We start from the raw sequence: 22,497 nt of genomic DNA, 5'->3' as shown, positions 1-22,497 counted from the left end.
TTGGCCTAAGAGAAGAGATTTTGCAAAGGTTTCCTGTCATACTGACAGGTAAATGTTTCCTTTTTACCTGTTTAAATTCTTCCTCCTACCATTAGCATTTTACTTCTATCAGAACTGGGAAATTGGTGGGAGCATTAAGCCAGTTTATAATCTCTTAAAACCACGATTAATTCAGTTTAATATATATTTGTCTTGGTTACTTTTATCTCACTGCTGAGACAAAGTACTTGACACCCAATATGAGGGAAGGAATGTTTATTTAGCTTAGAGTTTTATGGAGGTTTCAGTCCATATCCAGCTATTTCCAAAGCAGGGTGGCATGGCTGAGGGACAACACGGTGGCTGTGGCAGGCGCCAGAAGCAACAAGAGCAGAAGAGGAAAAAAAGGGAAAAGTACACCTCCTTCCTTCCCTTATATTGTATGCCAGCTATCTGCCCTTGGGCAGGTGCAGTACTCACATCACCCATCCTAGTACAAGACAATGAACCAATCACAAACACTGGATTCAGCTGCTTCCATGCAGCTGAGTCCATGCAATCGCTTGAGGCTTGGAGGAACACCAAGACATAAACAATAACTTTCCACCCCTGGCCCCTCAAAGACTCATGCACATCCTTTATACAAAAGACATTTAGTCCATCTCCAAGACTTTCCAATGTCCTAACAGTTTCAGCATTGCTGAAAAGTCCAAGTTCCAAGTCTCCTCCAAGATCTAAGGCAAACTGTTAGCTGTACAAAGGAAAACAGAGTTAAACATTTCCAACATTCAGTGGAAGAAGATAAATGTTACTATTCCAAAGGGTACAAATGGGAATACAAAGGAATGGGACCAAAGGAAGTCCAAAATCCAACAGGGCAAACATTAAGTCCTGGAGTTCCATGTTCAGCATTTGAAGCAATTTGGTTGTGAGCTTCAAAAGGCTTGAGTGACTCCACCCCCGTGGCACTTCTGGTGGCTGCAGATCACATGGCTTCTCTCTTAGGACTGTTCTGCTCAATCCTTGCAGCATTCCTCAGATGATCCACATTCCTGGCTTTTCCAAAATTCAAGATTCATCATTACACCTTTGGCTTCACGGTCATAGCTTCACACACTGCCATCTCAGAGGAGGCCCTATGAAATCTGCGTGGAAGCCTCTTTAACCTCAGAACTCATACATTCTCCATGTGCCTAAAACTAGTGCCATGTGGATGCTGACAAGGTCTGCTGCCAGCTGGAGCAGTAACCAGGCTTTGCTCTCTCTTGGCTGTAGGGGTTGTGGGCTTGGATTACTGAGTACTCTGAATCTGATTGTGAGGACCAAATTCTCTTTGTTGCTGACATTCTGGAACCTGGGGTGGCCACCATCATTTTGGAACCTCCTGTGGCCTCCACCACCATTCTGGAACATGGCAATCTGCTGTTTTCTCCTCTAAGCAAAGTCTTTCATTTTTGCAGTTTGGAGTTGCATAGCATGGGGACCCACTGCTTTCTGTGATATCTCAGGCCACCTTCTTTATTTCTCTTTTCCTTCTCAGCAATGAAGGTCTCAGCTTTATTGTTACATTTCACAGATTTCTGACCAAACTAACAGTGTTTTAAATCATTCTCTTTGCTCTTGATTTGCAGCATAAATCTGGCTAAAAGTCCCCAACAATAGCCATGCCAATGCCTCAACATTCAGTTGCAATGAAATTCTTCTGCCAGATTAATCAGTCCATTGCCCTTAATCTTAGTCTCAGGCAAAGTCTCTGGACACAAGCAAAATTCAGATAAACTTTCTGCCAAGCCATAATGTACATCAATTGGAGTCCAACAACCAGTGCAGTCCTTCCCAGCAGAAATGACTTGAACCTCGTCTTTAGCAATTTTCTGGTCTTCTAAGCTCCAAAGAAAATCTCCCATACAGAACAATACAAGACATTCTATCTCTGCTCCTTCGGGCAACATCTCCAAACCCTTCCAAATTCTTCCCACAAGCCATTCCCAAAGACTCTTGAGCTATATAGTCAGGTACTGTCATAGCAATGACCCCCATTCCTGATACCAAATTCTGTTTTGGTTACTTTTCTCTCTTTGTTGAGACAAAATACTTGATGCTCAAAGTGAGGGAAGGAAAGATTTATTTAGATTACAGTTTTTGGAGGTTTCAGTCCACACTTAGTTGGATCCAGGGAAACGTGGCATGGCTGAGGGCAACATGGTAGTTGTGACAGATACCAGAAGCAACAAGAGAAAAAGGGCAAAAATGGAAAACTATGCTCCTTCCCTCCCTTTATGTTGTATGCCAACTACTCACCCCTGGGCAGGTGTAGCACTCAATCTGCTGATCCCAGTGCTAGAAAACAAACCAATCACAAACACTAGATTCAGCCACCTCCATGACTGCATGAGGTTTGGGGGGCCATGTAAACATAAACAATAACAATATTTATTAGGCATCTTCTATGTACATGTTAGTGATGCTAGATAATATACTATAAAGGAAATTTTCTTCTTCTAGAAGTTATAAAACCCATATTTTGACGCTTGTTCTAAATCCTTTAAAGCGTTAGCATCATCATCTTATAGAAAGAAAGAAGTAGATGAAGTAGTCATCTTCCAGGGCTCTTTCCAGTTCAGGCCTTTGATGATCTAAGAACTTACACAAAAGAAAGACTGAGTTGTAAATAAAGCTTTGTAAAAAACAAATTTACTTCATATGATTGCAATAGCCTTCTCAAGAAAAGTTACTTAGACATTTTAGTTACAACTGTTGCTAACTTTTTTGAGCATTTACTGTGTGCCCAGCTCTGTGCTTAGCACTTTACATGGATTGCCTGCCTTAATCTTCTTAACCACCCTATGAGGTGTGAGTACCATTGTAGCTATTCTGCAATTAATAAAATCAAGACTGAGGAGGCCAAGAGACATTTCAGAAGTCAGTGAGCCTCAGAACAAGATTTGTACTTGAGCAGTATGGCTCTAAGCCTATTAACCATGACATTTATACTGCCTATCCGGTACCCATCAAATATGTAGGGATAACCTACAAAAAGACTATTGTTTACTTCCCTAAGGAAATGAATTTGTATCCTGGGTTAAAAAACTGTTGGGAAAAGTGTTTTCTAGGATCCTCGGGTCTGCAGTCTAAAAGAGAATGAAAGTTCACAGGGGTTTCTCACTTTCTGTGAGAGGGTATGTGTGTGTGCATGTCCTGATGTGTGTCCATGCACATGTGTGCATATATGTGTATGTGTGCATGTTTATGTTCATAAATACATGGACACAGTTACAAGGGAAATTTGAACTGGCTCCTTTCCATTTAGCTGGCAGTAAAATTGTTTGAAACAAATTGACCAAGCTTTAATGTAGAAACAGTTTTTCTAGGCTTAAATTAGTCATTCTGGTTGGTGGCATAAGGGGTAGTGAAAGAATGAAAGGTGATGGAAGAATAGAAAGAATAGAAAGGGGATCTTAAAGGAATATTGCAAAATTTATTGAACTTTAGAAATTTGCTTTGTCCTGGGTACCTTGTAATGTTGATTTTTGGGGGGAACTTGGCTTGGAAAACATCTTGTCTCGCATTAATGTGTTTTTGGCTCAGCCTCCCAGGTATATTAGCAGAGGCCAATGACTGGCAAGTAGATGAGAATTTAGTTTGGCTTTACTGCCCTGTTGTTACAGAAGAGCTGAATATAGATTCATATTGCAATTTTAAAGACAGAAGTACAGCTATACTTTTTTCTTCTATCAGATAAGCTGAGGGATAACATGTGTTTCCAGGAGAAATAAGGTGAGTAATTGAGGGAGATCTTAGACCTCTGGTAGTGCCATGATTAAAGCCGTGGGTGGATTACAAATTGCAACATTCGTATCATTTTGGTTCCTGTGCCTGAGACAAGACTCTTCCTTTCCTTTCTCTAATCAGTAGATGGTGTTGTGTTTTTGTTTTTAGGTGACTTGTAACATACAGCCACATAAGTTCTTTAAGAAAAATAAAACAGTAAGGAGAATACTCTGCAGTGTTTCTGTCTTGTGCTGATTTCTTTTCCTCTTAAACAGAAACCAAAAAATGCCTGGAGTGGGGGTGGGAGTTCAATTCATGTCTGGTTCATGTCTGATTTAGTTTTTGAAAAAGATATGAAGGAGAGAGGTCAAAATTAAAGGAAGAGAGTACAATTTTCGACAATAAAACATTTCTCAATGAGGAGTTGGTTGTCTTAAGAAAGTTACAATTGGCATAAGGAAGAATATAAGCAGTTCTCAGGAAGAATTGTATGATGGGTTCTTTCTAAGGGCTCAAGTTTGAAAGATTTGCACTGTTTTCTGGTGTTACAGCTGAATAAAAAGACAAATATTTTGTTCAGAATCAGACAATAGAAACACGGAGGTTATTTACCATAGCTCTATTAACAATTCTGCTTCGATTCCAATTAAAAGTTGTTCCACTGCTTTGAAATTTAGGGGTAGACACCCTAAAATAATTACTTAGCAGACTGAAAATGATTTTGCCTTTGATCCTAGTTTTGCATTGGGTCAAAACAAGATGGAAAGACAAATTTCCATGTTTGTTTATTTTATGTCTGCTCACTTTATTTTGGCAACATTGTAAGGAAATCATGTTAAATTTATCACCGTGTGGTTTTGTGATTTTTGTTTTAATTGTGAACATTTTGGGCATGTCTCCAAAATACAGAGATATTTGCTCCTCAGATGGAGATTCTGGTTCCGTTTAAAGTTTTTCCTTTAAGTGAGATGAGTAATAATGGCTACATCAGAAATGAGGTTCATGTATATCTCACCTATACAATCTGCCATGTTTTATTACCATTTGATTGGATCTGGAGGGCTTTTCAAAATTAAAGCAGAATTAATAAATAAGGACCATCTTGAATACATATTTATGGGTCATTTGCTGCTCATCTAGTTTGTGTGAGTCTAGTAGATTTTTTTGCTGAAATTCAGAGACAGGGTAAGTGCTGAGAAAGCAAGTAGAAGCATCTTGTTTTTGGAACAGTGTTACAGTTTTGGGTTGAAAAAGTTGGTCAGCTTTCCTATGTCAGCAAGAATGAATGAGATGGTCATCAAGTAGGTAATCAGACTGTAAGCTCCATGAAGGAAGGAGCTACATTTTGTGTGTCTTTGTATTACTCACTGTGCCTAGCATGAGGCTGGCAAATGTCTAGGATAGTTAATATGTAAAATATACTAAGTGATTTGGCTGAAAAGAAGTTATGTTTTACTCTGTTCATCTGAGGCCAAGGCAGTCAAATCAGGAACTTGACTCACAATGTACCTTGTGGTGACTGACTTCCTTGCTGGAAGTTCTGGCAGGGCAGTTAGCCTTATGAGCCTGCCCTGGTACTGATGACAATGTAAAGGTTGTACCCTAACACAACAGCAGTTATGGCTGTTGTCATTACCCAGTATTCCAACTAGGGTGCTTTTCAAGGGCTGTGAGCTTAGAGCAATTCTTTCCAGTGTCAGACGTGATCATTTCCACCACCTGGAGACTGGCATGACCTCCTGAACATAGCTGATAGATAGTAAGGCTTCTAGTCTGTTGTAGTGGAGATGGATTCTGCCACTCATTTAAAAGCCAGGCAGCTTGAGAGGACAAATCATTCCCTTGGAAGGAATGGTTCATTTAACTGCTGGCTGTTGGTGGCAATATAGAAACAACGTTTTTATTTCTCCCTCCCTCCCCCTCCTGAACATTTCAGAGTGACCAGTGGTTGGACTCTTGGCGGCGCTTACCCTGAACCTGAGTGTTAGGGGAGTGGGAATCTGCCACTGCGGTATCTGGAGCTGCTCATAAGCAAGAATTCCCTATCCTGATCAAGGCTTTAAGCCTAAAAGAAAGCAGAAATAGGTATGGACTATTGGTGTGTATGTGTGTATGTGTGTGTACACACGCACACTTGCGTGCCTATGTGTGTGTGTGTTGGGTGGGGTGTGTGTGGCATGGGAGGGGGTGGCACACTTTCCTGGGCCTGGAGAAACTCAGTATCTGCATTTTCTTGCCTTGTAGAAGAGGGTTGGAAATGATTTTGCTTGAGCTACGAATATTCCTGTTTCCTTTCCTTTCCTTTCCTTTCCTTTCCTTTCCTTTCCTTTCCTTTCCTTTCCTTTCCTTTCCTTTCCTTTCCTTTCCTTTCCTTTTTTCTTCTCTTCTCTTCTCTCCTCTCCTCTCTTCTCCTCTCCTCTCCTCTCTTCTCTTCTCTTCTCTTCTCTTCTCTTCTCTTCTCTTCTCTTCTCTTCTCTTCTTCTTCTTCCTCTCTCTCTCTCTCTCTCTCTCTCTCTCTCTCTCTCTCTCTCTTCTCCTTTGCGAGAAGAAAACTACTTTGATAGTCTTGTTGCCAGTTTCATGCACCAAACAACTTGTATGTTATGACTGTGAGCCTGACAGAAAAATTCTACTTTGACAATTCAAATGAAGAAATTCAAAGGGTCACTGGGAGGCTGATCAAGGAGGCTGAAGGGAAAGTAGCTCAGCATTTTGGTGGTTGGCATGTACTTCCCTAAAGAGTATGATGAATGGAATTTAAAAAAACTTTTTTGGAGGGTTAGCTGTGGGGTCAAACTGCTGAACAGAATTGGAAACTAGGTAGTTATGATCATCAAGAAATGGGAAAAGAGAAAAATGACCATCTACATCTGTTGCACCTACTTTCTGTCATTCGCTGTACTACTAAAGGAGGGGTTTCTTGTTTCCAGAAAGATTAGAGGTTGCTTAATACAGAAGTAATGACCTGGGAGCTAGAAATCCAGAATTTTCATTCAGTAAACCTAAGGCTGCTTAGGTTGAAATTTATTGTGACTTTTTGTGTAACATTATGTCCATTCTCACCAGTAACATCAGCTCTTTAGAGCAAAAGCTTCAGTATTTCACATTAGTGTTTAATTGGAATACTTTAACATGAAAGAGTCTCTCCAGTGTATTTTTGAGTCTCCTAATAAGAGGGAATGGATGTGTGTCACCCACCACTCATTTTTTTTAGATGAGAAACTAGAAATCAAGAAAGGAGGAATTGTTTGTTTAGGTGATCCTGTAAACCAGTATTATATTAGAATTTGAATCTTAAGTTGTGTTATGTTACCTGTTTTACTCAGCTCATAATATACCTTTAAAGGAATTGGTGGTGATAGTTGGGAATATACTATCATAACCTTTCTAGAAAGATTTCCAGAAATATTTGCAAATGTTGTAAGAGTTTCACTTCAATTGAAGAGGCACTTCCCTTTTAAGCTCCTTTTAACCCAACAACAACAAAAATAACAAATCTCAGTGATTGCCCCTGGATGGCTGAAATTGAAACTTTGTCAGTATCACTTATCCCAAGGCATTCTCTGATTAAGCCACACAGCATCCAAATGCACAATGCCAAAAAGGATTTTTTTTAAAGAAAAGATATGTCTCAGAGTTGTATGAGACCCAAGAAAAAGATTTGCATCAATTTAAAGATCATTTCTCTCTGGCTAAGCTCTCTTCACCTTTTATTTATTTGAGTGCTTCTTTAGCACTTTATAGCTCGCATCACACACTGAATTGCTTTACAATTCCTGTCTCTGGGGTAACACTCCCCATTGACCTGCCCCAACCTCCATAGCTATAAGATTTGGATTTTTTATTTACACACGGTACAGAGAGATGAACCACGGGAGTAAGGAACTTGGAAAATTGCCTACTCTGATCACTCTACTTAACTGCCGTAGATTTCCCCATTCCTCTTAGGAATTAAGTCAAGATTGAATATATAACTCATGCTAAAAGTGGAAGAGGAAATAGAGCTCTTATGCATCCACATTCCTCATCATATTGGTACTAAATCCAGGAATCCCAACAATTGATTTGTTATTTCTAGATTCAGTTCTCTACTTTGTTACTGCAATGGAATCCTTGCCCCAAATATCCATTTTCTTCCCCTTTTAGAGGACTGATTTATCCATCAACTGGGTGTTAAGCTTCCTGTTTCCCCTTCCCAGGTCAAGGGCAGCCCAAGTGCCCAATTTCTCTCTCTCTTCACAAGGCACCACCAGCGATAGAGATGAGAAATTCTGAAGAACAGCCAAGTGGAGGGACCACAGTATTGCAGCGTCTGCTACAAGAGCAGCTTCGCTATGGCAATCCTAGTGAGAATCGCAACCTGCTTGCCATCCACCAGCAAGCCACAGGGAATGGCCCTCCTTTCCCCACTGGCAGTGGAAACCCAGGCCCTCAGAATGATGTGTTGAGTCCCCAAGATCACCACCAACAGCTGGTAGCACATGCTGCTCGCCAGGAACCCCAGGGCCAGGAAATCCAATCAGAAAACATCATCATGGAGAAGCAGCTGTCCCCCCGAGTGCAGAATAATGAAGAACTTCCGACCTATGAAGAAGCCAAAGTCCAGTCCCAATATTTTCGGGGCCAACAGCATGCCAGTGTTGGAGCTGCATTCTATGTCACTGGCGTCACCAACCAGAAGATGAGGACAGAGGGGCGTCCATCAGTTCAGAGACTCAATCCTGGGAAGATACACCAGGATGAAGGACTCAGAGACCTTAAACAAGGGCATGTCCGCTCCTTGAGTGAACGATTGATGCAAATGTCATTAGCCACCAGTGGAGTTAAGGCCCATCCACCTGTTACCAGTGCTCCCCTCTCCCCACCACAACCCAATGACCTCTACAAGAATCCCACAAGTTCCAGTGAATTCTACAAGGCCCAAGGGCCAGCTTCCAACCAGCATAGCCTGAAGGGCATGGAACACCGAGGCCCCCCACCAGAATATCCTTTCAAGGGCATGCCACCCCAATCTGTAGTATGCAAGGCCCAAGAGCCAGGGCACTTCTATAGTGAGCATCGCCTGAACCAGCCAGGGAGAACAGAGGGGCAACTGATGAGGTATCAGCATCCCCCTGAGTATGGATCAGCCAGGTAAGAGTGTTCCCTTTCTGTCATTTCCTGACCTCATCCTTAAATAGACTCTTCTGCTACATGTTGAGAATCTTAAGGAAAGGAATGGGCATGTATTTAGTTTAAAAAATTCTGCAATGTGTATTCCCTCCTGGATTAGTAAATTGCCTGTCAACCTGAATTTCCAGCTTCTTCATCCATAATTTAGCATTGTGTTGATGGTCCCTTGACTTTATAGGATGGGCCTGGCCTTGACTGCCAACGGTATGGAGAGAAACAAAAGTCTGTATTTTAGTAGCTATTTGTTGTTGTGTCTCCTCAGGTATTGAAAGAAGGGTCTATTTCTCTCTTCTTGTGAATTGTTAAGCCCTTCCTTGAGAAACAAAAACAAATTATCTTGGACTTTAATTAATGTGCAACATCCTATCACTTCCATGCATTTTCCTCCATAAAACTCTCATCATTTATACTCACCAATAAATCTGTTTCTTGTTAGTTGTACTTTCAGTCGAATTATTGTGATTCTCTTAGACATTAAACAAACAGCCAGATACTATGGTGTGGGGAACTACATACATACGCACATTCACAATGCTGTACTTGCCTTGTACTTCCTTGCAGTTCATGAAGTGTGGACTGCTTTGTCTTTCTTCTTCAGAGAGTTTTCAACAGTTGTCTGTTGCATTTCTAAACAGCTAAGCATGTCGTGTAGAAGTTTTGTCTAGACAACAAAATATAAAAAAAAAATATTCTCATGACTTGTGTTTCATATAGTCAGTTCTTCTAATATCTCAAATATTCCAAATCCTCTTGCTCTGTTGCTCTATTTATCATACCTTATGAGTCTGTGATTCTGTTCAGTATCTGAATTACTAGTCTTTGGGCTGGGTGGCTGACCAGTAGTATTTCAGCATGTCGAGCAAGGAAAGTTTGAAACCATAAGCAGCAGTGATGGCAATTATGAGTGCCTCTCCTGTTTTGTGCCTATGGGTAATAATGGGTAACCACAAGACTTGAAGTCCTTACCCCTAGGCTAGCCTTCTTCCGCAGGCAGCCTACAGACTATGTCTGTGATCTTATTGAAGTTTACCTCTTTGCTTCCTGTCCTCTGCTCACTCATTTGGAAAGGAACCACTTCCAGTTGATCTGGTGATCTTGTGGCTTAGGAAAGAAGGCATTCAAGGGGTGGATCAAAAACAAGGAATCTGCCATTTTCTGATATTTAATTTTCTACCTTATAGGTCCTGTTTTTTTTTTTTTTAACCAGTCATTCACTTGGGCTTCATCCCTAACTTTTGAGGCTTTAGGATATTTCCCCCTTACCCTTCATTGATTTCCTAACTCTTCAGTCTCCTTTGTAGCTTTTAAAGGTCCAGAGCTTAAGTTATGATATGTATCTTATAACAGGAAATGAGGGTAAGGACAGGGCCATTCACCTTTAAATCAAAGTAACAACCAGGTTCCCATGTGCCAATGAAGACTCAAAGAAAGTCCACTCTGTTGGACAGCACAGCTTAGTGGAAACCCATTTAAGCCAGCAAAATGTCAATGAAACCTGGGGGAGAGTTGTTTTGCTTTTCCTATCAGTATGGAAGAGTCTATGGGATACCCTCACTTATATAGAAGGGCTGCGAACTTCTGCCTTGCGGGAGGGAAGGCTGGGGTGTGGAGCTGAAGCCAAAGCCCCGCTCAGCACATGGCCTGCCTTCCCAGGAAAGCTATTTTCAGAACTCATTCACCAGTATTGTTTGTGATCTGAAATGACTCCCACAGTGTTTGAAGCTGGATGGAAAAGCCCTTTGATCTGCCTAAATAAATAATAAAGAGACAAAGAGGTTTTTTTCCCTTCCCTTACTGATTAAACCACCAGAGAAATTCAGTTGCATATATTTTACAGAAGATATGTATATTTTCACCTCCCTCCTAAATTATTCCTGGATCTCAAACTTTTTCTGCAGCAGAGTCCATACTGTCTTGCCCTCCTGCCCTCCTTTCCATTTTTTTCCTTTTTCTTTCTTTTCTCTGTCTGTATGTCTGTCTCTTTTTGTTTCCCTGTCTCTCTGGTGCTGAGTATGGAACCCAGGCCCCTGAGCATGCCAATCAATATGTATTACTGGCCATGTCCCCAGTCTTCAGCCCCTCTTGAGCAGTAGCGTTTTAACATGAATTTTCTCAAACAATTATTTTTCTGCGGGACAGGAATACAGTGACTGATATGCTTGATTGATGTGTCCTAAATCGAGGAAGAAGTTTGGGTCTGCATTAAGCAAATTCTAACCATAAGCTTTTGTAGTCCCCACTGTGAGGGAGTGGCACCTATTGACACTTTCTTGGCAAGAGAAGGTAGTTGAACAGCTTTGCCAAAGTGTACTGCTCTTAGGTTGTGACACATTTTTTTTCTTTTTGTTTCCTTTAAGCAACTAGCTGCAGTTAGTGAGTACCCTTTCAAGTAACTGCTAACACCAGTTGGAAGACTAATTTCTTAGTTCTTAATCTGCAAATTACAGATAAAGGTACAAAGCAAGCTTTTTGAACATACTGCAGCTTAAAACAACAGTAACAACCTTTATTTGCCCATAGAGGTGCAGTGAGATGGTAGAGATGTGCTGTTAAAATGAACAAAATGTTATAAACAATTATTTGATTACTTCATCTTCCCTATGTTCTCCTCCCCACTTAAAAAATAAATATCTCAAATGCCCAGAACTCCAGATGGGAAACAAGGCCAAGCCATCTGAAAAATTTTAAAATTTCGAAGTCTTTTTGTCTTTCTAAATACTGAACCTTTCTCATCTGGAGTTCATACATTTATCAGCTGCTTTTAAAAATTAAATCATTTCTGTTTATAAAGCAGCAAGCTCTTTTCAGTTGTTGAAATCTTGCCCAGATCTGAAATTTCTTGAAATCCTTGTTGAGTGGAATCTCAGGGTGATCGACTCTGTGCTTCAGAGCAGAGCTGTTTGTGAAAGAGGAACTATCAGAACTATCAGAAATTTATAGCCAGCTCCAAGATTCACAGATTCACCATTCCAGACCCTGGGAGAGGCACCGTTCTGATGGTGAGGATAACTTGGGCTCCAGGCTGTTGTTGGTACCTCCTCTGATGGGAGTGTGCATGAGCAAGTTTGCATATGTGTCAACAGGTGTATTGCATGTATGCTTATGTGTGTGTGCATGTGGGTATACATGTGGGGGACTGGGGAGAAGGAGGACTTCCGGTCATGGAGACAGCAGGATAAAAAGGTGCTATGTCAGCTGGGTAGAGTGGCTTTCTCTTAATGTACTTACAAGCTGTCTTTGGGAGCCTCCCTGGTACTCCTCCACCCTGTCAGCTTTGGCAACGACCAGATGTAAGTGAGTAACCTCTGCCCCGTATGAATGGCTATGCTGTCCCCTTTTCTGCAGAGCACCAGTGGCCCAGGTCTTCTTCAGAAGGAACGATATGAAGGGAGAAAAGTGGTAGGAAAGCAGGCCAGGTCTTCCATGGGATCATGTGATTCTTTTGTCTGTGCGTGGCTTTTTATTCCTGGTTAATGTGTCAGTGGGGAATGATTGCAGCTCCTGTGGGATGCAGGGACTTGGACAGTGTGCTGCACACATGGCTGCTGCTTTTATTATTATTATTATCATCACTGTTGTTGCTATTATTTAATTTTGAGTGTGTTTCCCTTCCTCTGTCATTGCCCATAGTTCTCCCCTGCTCATCTTTATTTTGTCAGGGAAAGCTTCATCTCAGTGTTAATACTGCCCTACTTTTTGGTGGTGGGTGGATGTTGGAGTCCAGATGGAATTCCCTTGCTAGAGGGCTTTCTCCCCTTTTGTAACTGTCCAGGCCTTTGCTTTTGTGGAAACCTGCCAGTGACTGACTGCCTTGGTTTTCTAACATGATGCACTGAGATGTTTTATTTGCCAGTCTGGAGAAGTGAGGGGCAGCTGCCTCTTTTCTGCTTATCTTCATCTTGCCTTTATCTGACCATAGAGACTGCTTTCCGGGAGCCTTATAGTCTCTTTCTTCCTGGGTCCCCTGGGAGGCTGTGTACTATCCAGGGCCTGGAAAGGCCTTTGAGCCTCTAGGCCAGGAGAGAGGCCAGTGGCCTAATCTGTTTTAGAGAGAGCCTTGGTTGATGGGGCCCAGGGGAGGTGTGAGGAGGAAGCCCAGTTTGGAACTGAGTGTTCAGTCTTAAAAAAAAAAAAAAAAAAAAAACACCTTCTAGGCATTCGGCTTCCAAATCCTGGGAATGAGAATGCAATTTAATGTGGAGATATTTTGCTTTAAATTTTGAAAGCTAGATTAGAAAACATGAAATTGAAGCCCCTCTTTTCTGCCAAAGAAATACAAAACCCCCAGAAAATCCTAGGACATCATATTTTAACTCTAGGGATGCACAGGAATTATAATAGCTCTTACTCGAAGAGGAAAGAAAGCACATGTTCTATTTTACCTACTAGGAAACCAAAGGCCCATAGACTGGAAATGGGAATTCTATACCAAATAAGTTTATTGTTACAATTTTTTGTTTTTTGGTACCAAGGATTGAACTCATGACCTCCTGTTGGCCACACAGGCACTTATGCCATTGAGCTAAATCCTTGGCCCCGCAAATAAGTTTTTATGCAGTATTTTGAGCTCTTGGAAAGAAAGATTGTGTATAACATGTACCATGTCAATTCTTATGTTCCCAAGTAGTTTGCATGCCCACTTCGATATTCAGTAATTTTATATATGTATATATATATATATATATATATATATATATATGTGTGTGTGTGTGTGTGTGTATGTATATGTTATATAAAATTAGAAGAATGTGCATACACCAGAAGTGTACATAGGGATGACGGATAGGTCCAGGGTTTGAACATGTTTGAGAGCTTTTGTGGTTATCTAGGTTATTGAGTATCCTGAAATTTAATGTAGTGTTTTTTCCTCACTTAGCAACCTACCTGTTTAACAACTGTTCAGACTTAAGACTGAGGTATGTAGTTCAGACTTACAACCTACCGCACAGACGTATAATCCATCTTTGTTTTTTTGTACAGCTCTGTGCACCTTGCTTATAGAGCCCCAGTGTCTTTTTTGGACAGTATGCCTTATTTATAGAGTACTGTTAATTTTTGCTTATTGTACTATGTAGTACAATAATGTGGCTTTAAGCTGTTACACATTACAATACTATTTGTAAGAGTTATGAAAATAAAAGCAAAGTCATCAAGTTGGACTTTCCTTTGGTCATTTTTTGTTCTAAGTATTATAATGTTTATATTATATACAATTCTTCATTTAGCGACCAATTCATTTAACAACCTAGTTAAAGAAGGAACATCTGTATTAGCAAGTGTTTGAAATAATTTTGTAGCTGTAAAAAGCCAGTATAGTGAGGAGCTTTTGTAGGGACAATAATGGTAACTGGAATGTGGGGAGAGACATGTGCTTTAGCATCTAGAATGCCAGTTAAAAGTTAATTGCGTCTGGTGATTTGTCCCAGTTCCGCCATGAAACTTATGCAAAGTAGCACAAAGGGTATCCCATAAGTAACATGATAACAAGGTCAGCCTGTCGCACTGGGAGATAGATAAGAGACTGTAATTATTATTGAGCTAAATAATGGGAAGACCCCAGTATTTTGCAATTCACTTGCAACCTCAAGAAAGAAACAGGTTCTTGCAGGTTGAGTAATTTGAAAGGTTACACAGATAGTAAGTAGTGCAAATGGTGTCCAAACTCACCCTGTTAGGATCTAAATCCCATACTCTTAGCCATCTGCCCTCCCTGCATTGAGAAATATCAAGTGTAGGGCAAGAAGCCACAGGATTTGGGAGCATAATAGGTTAGTTGGGCATGGGCTGAAGGGAGGGTGAACAAGCTTTTTGTCTTCAATGTGCACCAACTGATATTTTTCCTGATTTGTGGTGATAGTGTGTTGTGGTGATAGTGATAGGGTGGTGATAGTGGAAAGTGATCCTTCCACATATTCTGTTTCCCTTAATGGCTAATAGACATTATATACAAGTTATATATATCCAGATACTACTATTTTGTACCCAGAAACTAGATAAAAAAAAAAAAAAAGAAAGTGCCATATTAAACAAAGTATCATAGTTCTCCTTCTGGAACTTTCTATAAGCAGTAAGCTAGGGTTCTATATATCAATGCACAGAAACCAACGCATTAACTCTAATACTCAGCAAATCATTTTCCTTCTCTGGGCCTTAATTTCTTCTTATGCAATGATGGTGTTAAATGACATAATTTCTTTAAGGCCTTTCTAGTATTTACATTAATAATGTAGTACCTCTGAAATAGATTATATTGTTGCCCATTACCTCCTCCAAGTTTTAGTATTGTTACTACTAATGGGCACCATTAAGTCATCAGTGACTACAATGAATAATAATTATTTTGTGGGGTTTCTTCTGATAGTACTGGGCAATACTATATCTGTGGCCTATTTATTTATTTATTTATTTTCATTTGGTGAGTCTTAAAAAGCTGCCAGGCCGACCTTGAATTTCCATTGCTCCTGTTTCAGCCTTCTGAATATATTTGGTATATTTAATGTAAATATACCAAAAAGGAATATATGAAAAAGGTTACAGGAATATATGAATTCTCAAAGGAATATATGAATAGGAATATATGAATTCTCAAAGGTAGTTGCAGTTGAGAAGATAAAGGCAGTTTTGATAGCTGTTTGTTTTTTGCCTTTGGATAAGAGAAGCATATATTCTAAATTTGAACTCCTTATATTTGATAGCCACATGTATAATGTTCTTTCTAATATTAGATTCGGTTTAAAATAATGACATGCAAATTACCTGATAGAAAAATTCCTTAAAATACCTAGATATGAGCAATGAATGTACATTCATACATCCTTTGGATTTTACTTTAGTTTGGAGGTCATTTTTTCAAACTCCTGTGGAATCACACCTCTTACTGTCAGGCAGTCATGGAAGCCAGAAAGAACTGTGGAAATGTTTGTAGGGATCTCATAGTCAATCTTTGCCTGCTCATTTGACAGGTGTCCTGGGGTCACCAGAAGCTTCCATGTGTCAGTTTCTTGTTCCACAGTACATCAGGAGAGACCCTAACCGGAGCTTACCCTTCATGTTTTCCAGGCCAGCACAGGACATCTCATTGCCATTGTCAGCCAGGAGCTCTCAACCTCACAGCCCAACTTCTTCCCTGACATCTGGGAGTTCCTTGCCCTTGCTGCAGTCTCCACCATCTACTAGATTGTCTCCTGCCCAGCATCCCTTGGTTCCAAACCAAGGGGACCACTCAGCTCACCTGCCTAGGCCCCAGCAGCATTTCCTTCCTAATCAGGCTCACCAGGGGGATCATTACCGTCTCTCCCAACCAGGCCTGAGTCAGCAGCAGCAGCAGCAGCAGCAGCAACAGCAACAGCAGCATCACCACCACCAACAGCAGCAGCAGCAACAACAGCCAGGAGAAGTCTATTCAGCTATGCCTCGGACCCAGCAGTCTGCTTCTTACCAACCGATGGCAGCTGACCCTTTTGCCATTGTCTCCAGAGCCCAGCAGATGGTTGAGATCCTCTCAGATGAGAACCGAAATTTGCGTCAGGAGTTGGAAGGATGCTATGAGAAAGTGGCAAGACTGCAGAAGGTGAGCATCTTGGAGGACTTTGGGGCCTCCTTAAAATCTTATAGTGGATTAATATCCACATAAAGCTTTCCAGTTGTGGGTGGTTGTATTACATACAGGCAGGTGTTCAGGGTTTTTCTGTTTAAAGGCTGAATATGATTAAAACCTTGAAAAAAGTCTTCAACTTGTCTCTCCCGGAGAAGTAGTAATTTTACATTTACACTAAAAGAAAAGAAATTATTAGTTTTCTATATAACATAGTTCTTAAGAAAGCAAATTGATTGTTATAGAATTCTAAAAGGAGCAGGGATACCTCTTCATAAGGTTAAGAATTCTGTGTCAGTAAAAAGCTTGCAAGCATTTGATGGATTTTTGTCTTGATTATATTTTCCTCAATATGAATGTAAAACTAAAATATAAAACCATAGTTCATAATTCTAGCAAAATCTCATCAGCTGTAGTTTGAGCTTGCCTTGCTTGGTTCTGGGAAAGGATAAGAGTTTCCTTCATACTCGGAGTTCTCCTAGTAACTTTTTCAGAACTTTCCCCCTTCTCCCTTTTTGCTTTGGTCCTTTTTTGCAGCTCAGATTCAACATCTGCTCTTTTTCTCTGGCATGGGAGGGTGGGCAGGAAGAGCTTAGCATCACAGCTGTGTAACAGGTGACAGCCCTGGGCTAAGGAAGTAGAAAAAAAAGTGTGTGTCCCAGTTCACATTCTTCTTTCAGCCCCTCCTATCTTTTGCAGCTAAGATTTTAGCTCTTGAATGCCCCAAACTGAGAACCTCTCTTAGCCCTTGGTCTCCAGTGACTGTTTGGTGAATAGGGCTAGAGCTTTGGCAGCCACTTTGCAGCTTTTGTCATTGTGAAACTTGTGTGGCATGATATCCCTACACTGTGCACTGTTTAGAGAGGTGAGGCTGAAGGTGTGGGAGGGAGGGGCAGTTGCCTTGTATTGTGTAGTACCTTTGTCCTCAGGAGACACCAGGAGTGGAAATTTCAGGGTCTGGAGTGAGACAGAATTTTCAAACACCAGATCTCAGTCCTAAGGGAAAGAGGGGTTTATTCTTACCTAATTATTTTTATTTAGCAAAAAATCTTCCCAACCTCAATTTCCCCAAATCCAGATAAGGGCTGCTGGGATGAAATAAGAGTTCTTTCTCTCTGGATTCACCCCAATTTTGTATTTCCTCCTTCTCATACTGACTATGCCCCACACCACGTTGGTACAATAAATTAATTTTATCTATACACTAGAAATCCAGTTTGGCTAATTAGGTTAATAGTCAAAAGTCCCTCTGGAAGCTTTTAATTCAGGGTGGCCCCTGGCCCATCCTTGATGCAGTTGCTAAAGGGTGAATGTATATCTTCTATAGGAACAAGTCTTTGTCAAAGAATTTATGGTAATTTGGGTGTGTGTGTGGGGGTGACAAAACATAATAGGGTTTTTTTTTTTTTTGCTGTTGTTGCTTGTTCCTCTAGGTACAGAAAGATGGCTCAAATAAATGTAATTGACACAGGCTGAATGTCAGAAGTAGAGACCAAACCATTACAAAGGTGGAGGATAGAGACAGATAAGAGAGAAGAGGGAAAAGAGAATGGAGAGAATAAGGTGGATACCAGATGATTTTGGGAAAAAAAACCTCTGAAGCTCATGAGTATAATAAAGAGACAGAGTAGGTCTGGAAACCTACCACCACCTTCCCTCTCTCTTGTCCATACCATCACCCAAACCAAGTCTGTGGCTCTGCCCTACCTTACTCACATTCTTGTCACTGGGACATAATACCCAACTCAATGTAGGAGAGATTATTTTGGCTCAAGGTTTCAGTCAAGCTGCTTATGACATGGTAGCCAGGAAACAGAAAAGGGAGGAGCCCAGGAGGAAGAGTACTCCTTCCATGTCACAACCCTTGGGACCCCCTCTAACCAGGCCCCACATCCTGCTAGCAATTTAGCTGTGGTGGTTCTATAATCCAGTCACCTTCCTGGAGCCCTGTCTCTGTGCACATGGAGCTTTGGGGAGACATTCCGTATCCAAACCACAGCATGCCCGTCTGTGAGTTTTTTCCTCAAAGAGGCTTTGCTGGCAGATGTGTGACTTTCTTTGCCCCTTTGAAGGGCACAGTATATCCGCAGGGGCCAGAAGAAGGATTAGTATCAAACCTTGCCCCAGCAGTCTGAATACCTTCAGTAAAGGGCCTGCCTTCCAGGTATGGCATTCTGTTGGGAATTGGGAAGAATCACTTACTCCTTCAAGGCTGCCCAGAACAGACCAACACCAGGCCTGCTGTTTCAAATGAAAATGTTTATTTTCTTTGCCGAGCACTTGAATTTCATGAGAAAAGCTTCATCAGGCACAGGCCTTGAAGATCCTGTCTCTAAATGCCATTCGCCAGTTTTCACCTTCTGTGCTGCTATCTTGGTGCCATCTGTAAGGAGAAAAACACTTTCAAGTCTGCTCTTTTCAGTAGTATAAGCCTCTTTGTTTTTAGGCAGTCCTGTCTTGGGCAGGATTTTACACATGGAGGCAGGTTCAATCTGAGTTGTCTGGTAACCTTACCTTTGCCCCAACTTTCCCACTGGGGGCCTGATATTTCTCCCAGTAAAGTATCCTGAGCTTTGTTAGGGAGGACAGTGGAAAGCTGAGAAGTACTCAGAATGATTGTATGCCAGGGGTTTATTTGTATTATACAAATTATATGCAAATAATCTCTGTGGTTATTACATGTGTGATAAAGCTATACTGGTCTTTACAGAAAGACTCTGGATCCAATTTCTTGTTTTCTTCCTGATTCTGGTTGATTTGGGCCAAGATCCTTTTGTCTTTGGTGTTTTTTCCTTTTTCCATTTTAGAAGATTTGCAACTCTAATCATGAATTTCTGTTAAAAAATCTGTACTGGTTTTTCACTGACTGTGAAAAACCCTTTTATGATTTTAAAACCCTTTTATGATTTGACTCCAATCTATCTTTGTAGCTGTATATCTCCAAATTCCTTGTGTACCCCATGATGTCCAGCCAAATGAGACTACTGGTCATTCTGGGAATGCATTTGCTCACTCAGAATAGAATACCTTTCCTCTCAAATCTGACCATTGAAATCTGATCCAGCTTTTAAGATCTGAGTCTGAATGCCACCTCCTCCCTGAAATTGTTCTTTGCCCCCTCCTCCAACTAAGAATAGCAGTTTCCTTCTCTGCACTTTTTAGCATTACTCTTTCTTTACTTAAAGATGTATCTTGCTCTGTATGCTTTAATTTGACTAGATTGAAAGCTCCTTGATGTTGATGAGTGTTCTCATTCATATGTAAACACCCCATTGTGTTTTAACCAGCTCTTAAAACTGTTTGGCACTTCAAATGTTTGTTGAGTTGCATTGAACTGTATTACATGAGGCTGAAGCTTCAGGTTTTTAAGGATTGCTCTGCTGCTGACTCGCTCTTGAGAATGGGGTATCCTTGCCTAGGCAGGTATCAGGACAAATTGAGATATGCATGTGAAAAACTTTTGGATGCTCCAAAATAAAGTTATCTATGTACTGTATGTATTATTATTAATGTTTTCAAAGCTAAGGACTTTTTTCAGAAATTAAGATATTTATAATCCTATTTATGAAGTATATTTTCTTTTTGGATGATATTTTGTCTTACTGCCAACTCTGAAGGAAGAAATTGTATAAGTGTATGTATCTATACAGAAATCTCATGAAACCATGAGTTACTTACTGAGCTACAGTTGAACTTGGGAAGTCTTAGTTGAAACTTCTTTTCTGATGTTTTAGGGTTGCTTGGTGGGTGAACCCTGGAAGAGGCTATCACTGAGGTTTTGTGTATCTTTTTGGATCATCTCCTTCAATCTTCTCCCATGACCGCCATATTTCCTTTTTATATTAAGGTGGAGACAGAAATCCAGCGAGTCTCAGAAGCATATGAGAACCTAGTAAAGTCATCCTCCAAAAGAGAGGCCCTGGAAAAAGCCATGAGGAACAAGCTGGAGGGTGAGATTCGGAGGATGCATGACTTCAACAGGGATCTGAGAGGTGAGGGGACTAATTGACTTACCTTTGTATTTCTCAGGCAGCTGCAAAGTGGTGACAGGGAGAGAGCTGAGGAAGATCATTGGTGTAGTCAGTAAATTTTAGGGCCTATCCCCAGCTATTTTTGTGTGAGCGTGTGTGTGTGTGTGTGTGTGTGTGTGTGTGTGTGTGTGTGTGATGAGAATTGTATGTGGTCTCAGGCTTAATCTAAGTTGGGGATCATCCCTGACTAACCGTTTAGTCAGTTTATGAGACAGAATCTTTCCTGGGATTCCCACTCACCATCACAACTGATGTAGACTTTTTTTCCTTTATACATCTGTTAGAAGCATGTCTTTTGGATTGTGGGAGCCTAAAATAGTAATACTCTCTATTATTTCTAGGGCTTACTTCCTCTTTCATTTTTACTTTCACCTGATCATATTGAAGATGCTGAAAAATGTTTCTCCTTTTTTTTTGTCTTTTTCTTTTTTATCGTTACCGGGGATCGAACTCATGACTGCCTGCTTGCAAGGCAGGCGCTTATGCTCCTGAGCTAAATCCCCAGCCCCAAAATGTTTCTCCTTTAAACTATCCACACATTCAAATTGATCTTAGGGATGTTATTTTCTATCTATGGATTTTAGTTATCTGTAAAATTGGAGCTCAACTAGATGTTTCTAGCTTTGACACCACATGGTTTTAATGACTTCATAATAAGTATGATATCCTTTTTCCTGATTGATGGTTTACAGCTTTATAAATTTAAGGGTAAATTGACATTTAGAATTCTCCACTTAGACTTTGTCAGTGAAGAGTGAAAGTGTTAGGTGGCTACCTTCTTCTTCCCTGCCATGGTCTAGTATTTCTTTGGAATTCCCATTTGCAAACCTGTGTTTTTGTCACCCATTCCTGTTTAATAAGAAGATGCAGGCTTCTTTTGCTGAAAATCAGTATTAGAGAGCAAGCAGTATGTGCCTGGAAGTGTATTTTTAGGGCTCAGTTGATTGTCTCCAAATTCCACAGAGCGTCTAGAGACTGCCAATAAGCAGCTTGCGGAGAAGGAATATGAAGGTTCGGAGGATACCAGGAAGACCATCTCTCAGCTCTTTGCAAAAAGTAAGTCTGAAAGCTTCATGAACAAGCATGAATGTGGATGGGAGTGGGGCATATGAACATGTTCTCAAGTGCTCTGTAGCTTTCTAGAACAACAACAACAGAGTGAATGCTATATAGGGCTTCTTTCTTATGCAAGCATTAAATTGGAAGTGTTTGTTTTTCATTTGAACCAAGAAAGCCGTTTATCACAACATCTAGTGTCATTAAATGACTCCCTCTGTATTCAACTAGAGAACTTCCTTGAAATCTCTGCTATTGGCATAGTTAGCTGAAGAAGTAACCTTAGTGAACATAGGGTCTTTTATGTAAAATAGATTTTCTTAGGAGTTTTCATGTGCTGGGTCTGATAGAGATGGGGGATGAACCCACAGGATTAGTAATGATTAATAATGATTAATGATTAGTAATGTTTGGAATAACTAACCTGCATGTGGGGCTTCTGTAGTTAAACACCTAGTATTTTATAATTTCATTCCATACTGGGAGATGGCAAGGGTATTTAGGCAGAGGAGGCACTGTTATGGTTTATACTAATGAGGGTGGGGGACAGGGCAGAGCTGTCTTCCTCAAAATTGTGTTTCCTCTGTTGAGATATTCCTAGGATAGTGACAATGAATTAATCTTCTTTTTTATTTGTCCCTAATAGACTCTATGAGCGAGACAATGTCGATTTCTAACATAAAAGTAGCAATAAAATTTTTAGAGTAGATTGAGTCCACACAGAGAATTAGTTAGCAGGGGACCAGATGAACTATCTTTATTTCTGCATATGTCTGGATTGGGTATCCACTACTCCCGGCCTCTTCTTTGTGGTTCCCACTTTCATGATTGGTGGAGACTTGTCAGTCTCTTCCATGTTCACTGGGCCTCCCAATGACTCTTTCAAGTTATTCC

General features: G+C 40.6%; 1 protein-coding gene across 6 annotated transcripts in view; it reads left to right on the top strand.

The window, feature by feature from the left end:
- The window catches only part of Amot (angiomotin), a 77,050-nt gene that overhangs the window by 11,228 nt on the left and 43,325 nt on the right, over positions 1-22,497 (top strand). For 3 of the 6 annotated variants that reach the window (XM_003467627.5, XM_013150183.3, XM_013150185.3), the window contains 5 exons: positions 5,687-5,835; positions 7,950-8,883; positions 15,982-16,492; positions 20,364-20,508; positions 21,511-21,603. In XM_003467627.5, the coding sequence (XP_003467675.1) occupies positions 8,012-8,883; positions 15,982-16,492; positions 20,364-20,508; positions 21,511-21,603 (1,621 nt within the window). In that variant the 5' untranslated portion in view covers positions 5,687-5,835; positions 7,950-8,011. The remainder of the gene's footprint in view (positions 1-5,686; positions 5,836-7,949; positions 8,884-15,981; positions 16,493-20,363; positions 20,509-21,510; positions 21,604-22,497) is intronic. The other 3 variants (XM_013150187.3, XM_013150186.3, XM_013150188.3) reach the window with 2 other exon arrangements.

Source organism: Cavia porcellus, unplaced genomic scaffold (assembly GCF_034190915.1).
Source record: "Cavia porcellus strain 051 isolate PalLab524CR breed Dunkin Hartley unplaced genomic scaffold, mCavPor4.1 scaffold_3, whole genome shotgun sequence".
NCBI lineage: Eukaryota > Metazoa > Chordata > Mammalia > Rodentia > Caviidae > Cavia > Cavia porcellus.
The sequence above is the reverse complement of the archived record's forward strand: the minus strand, read 5'-3'. Positions and strand labels throughout refer to the sequence as shown.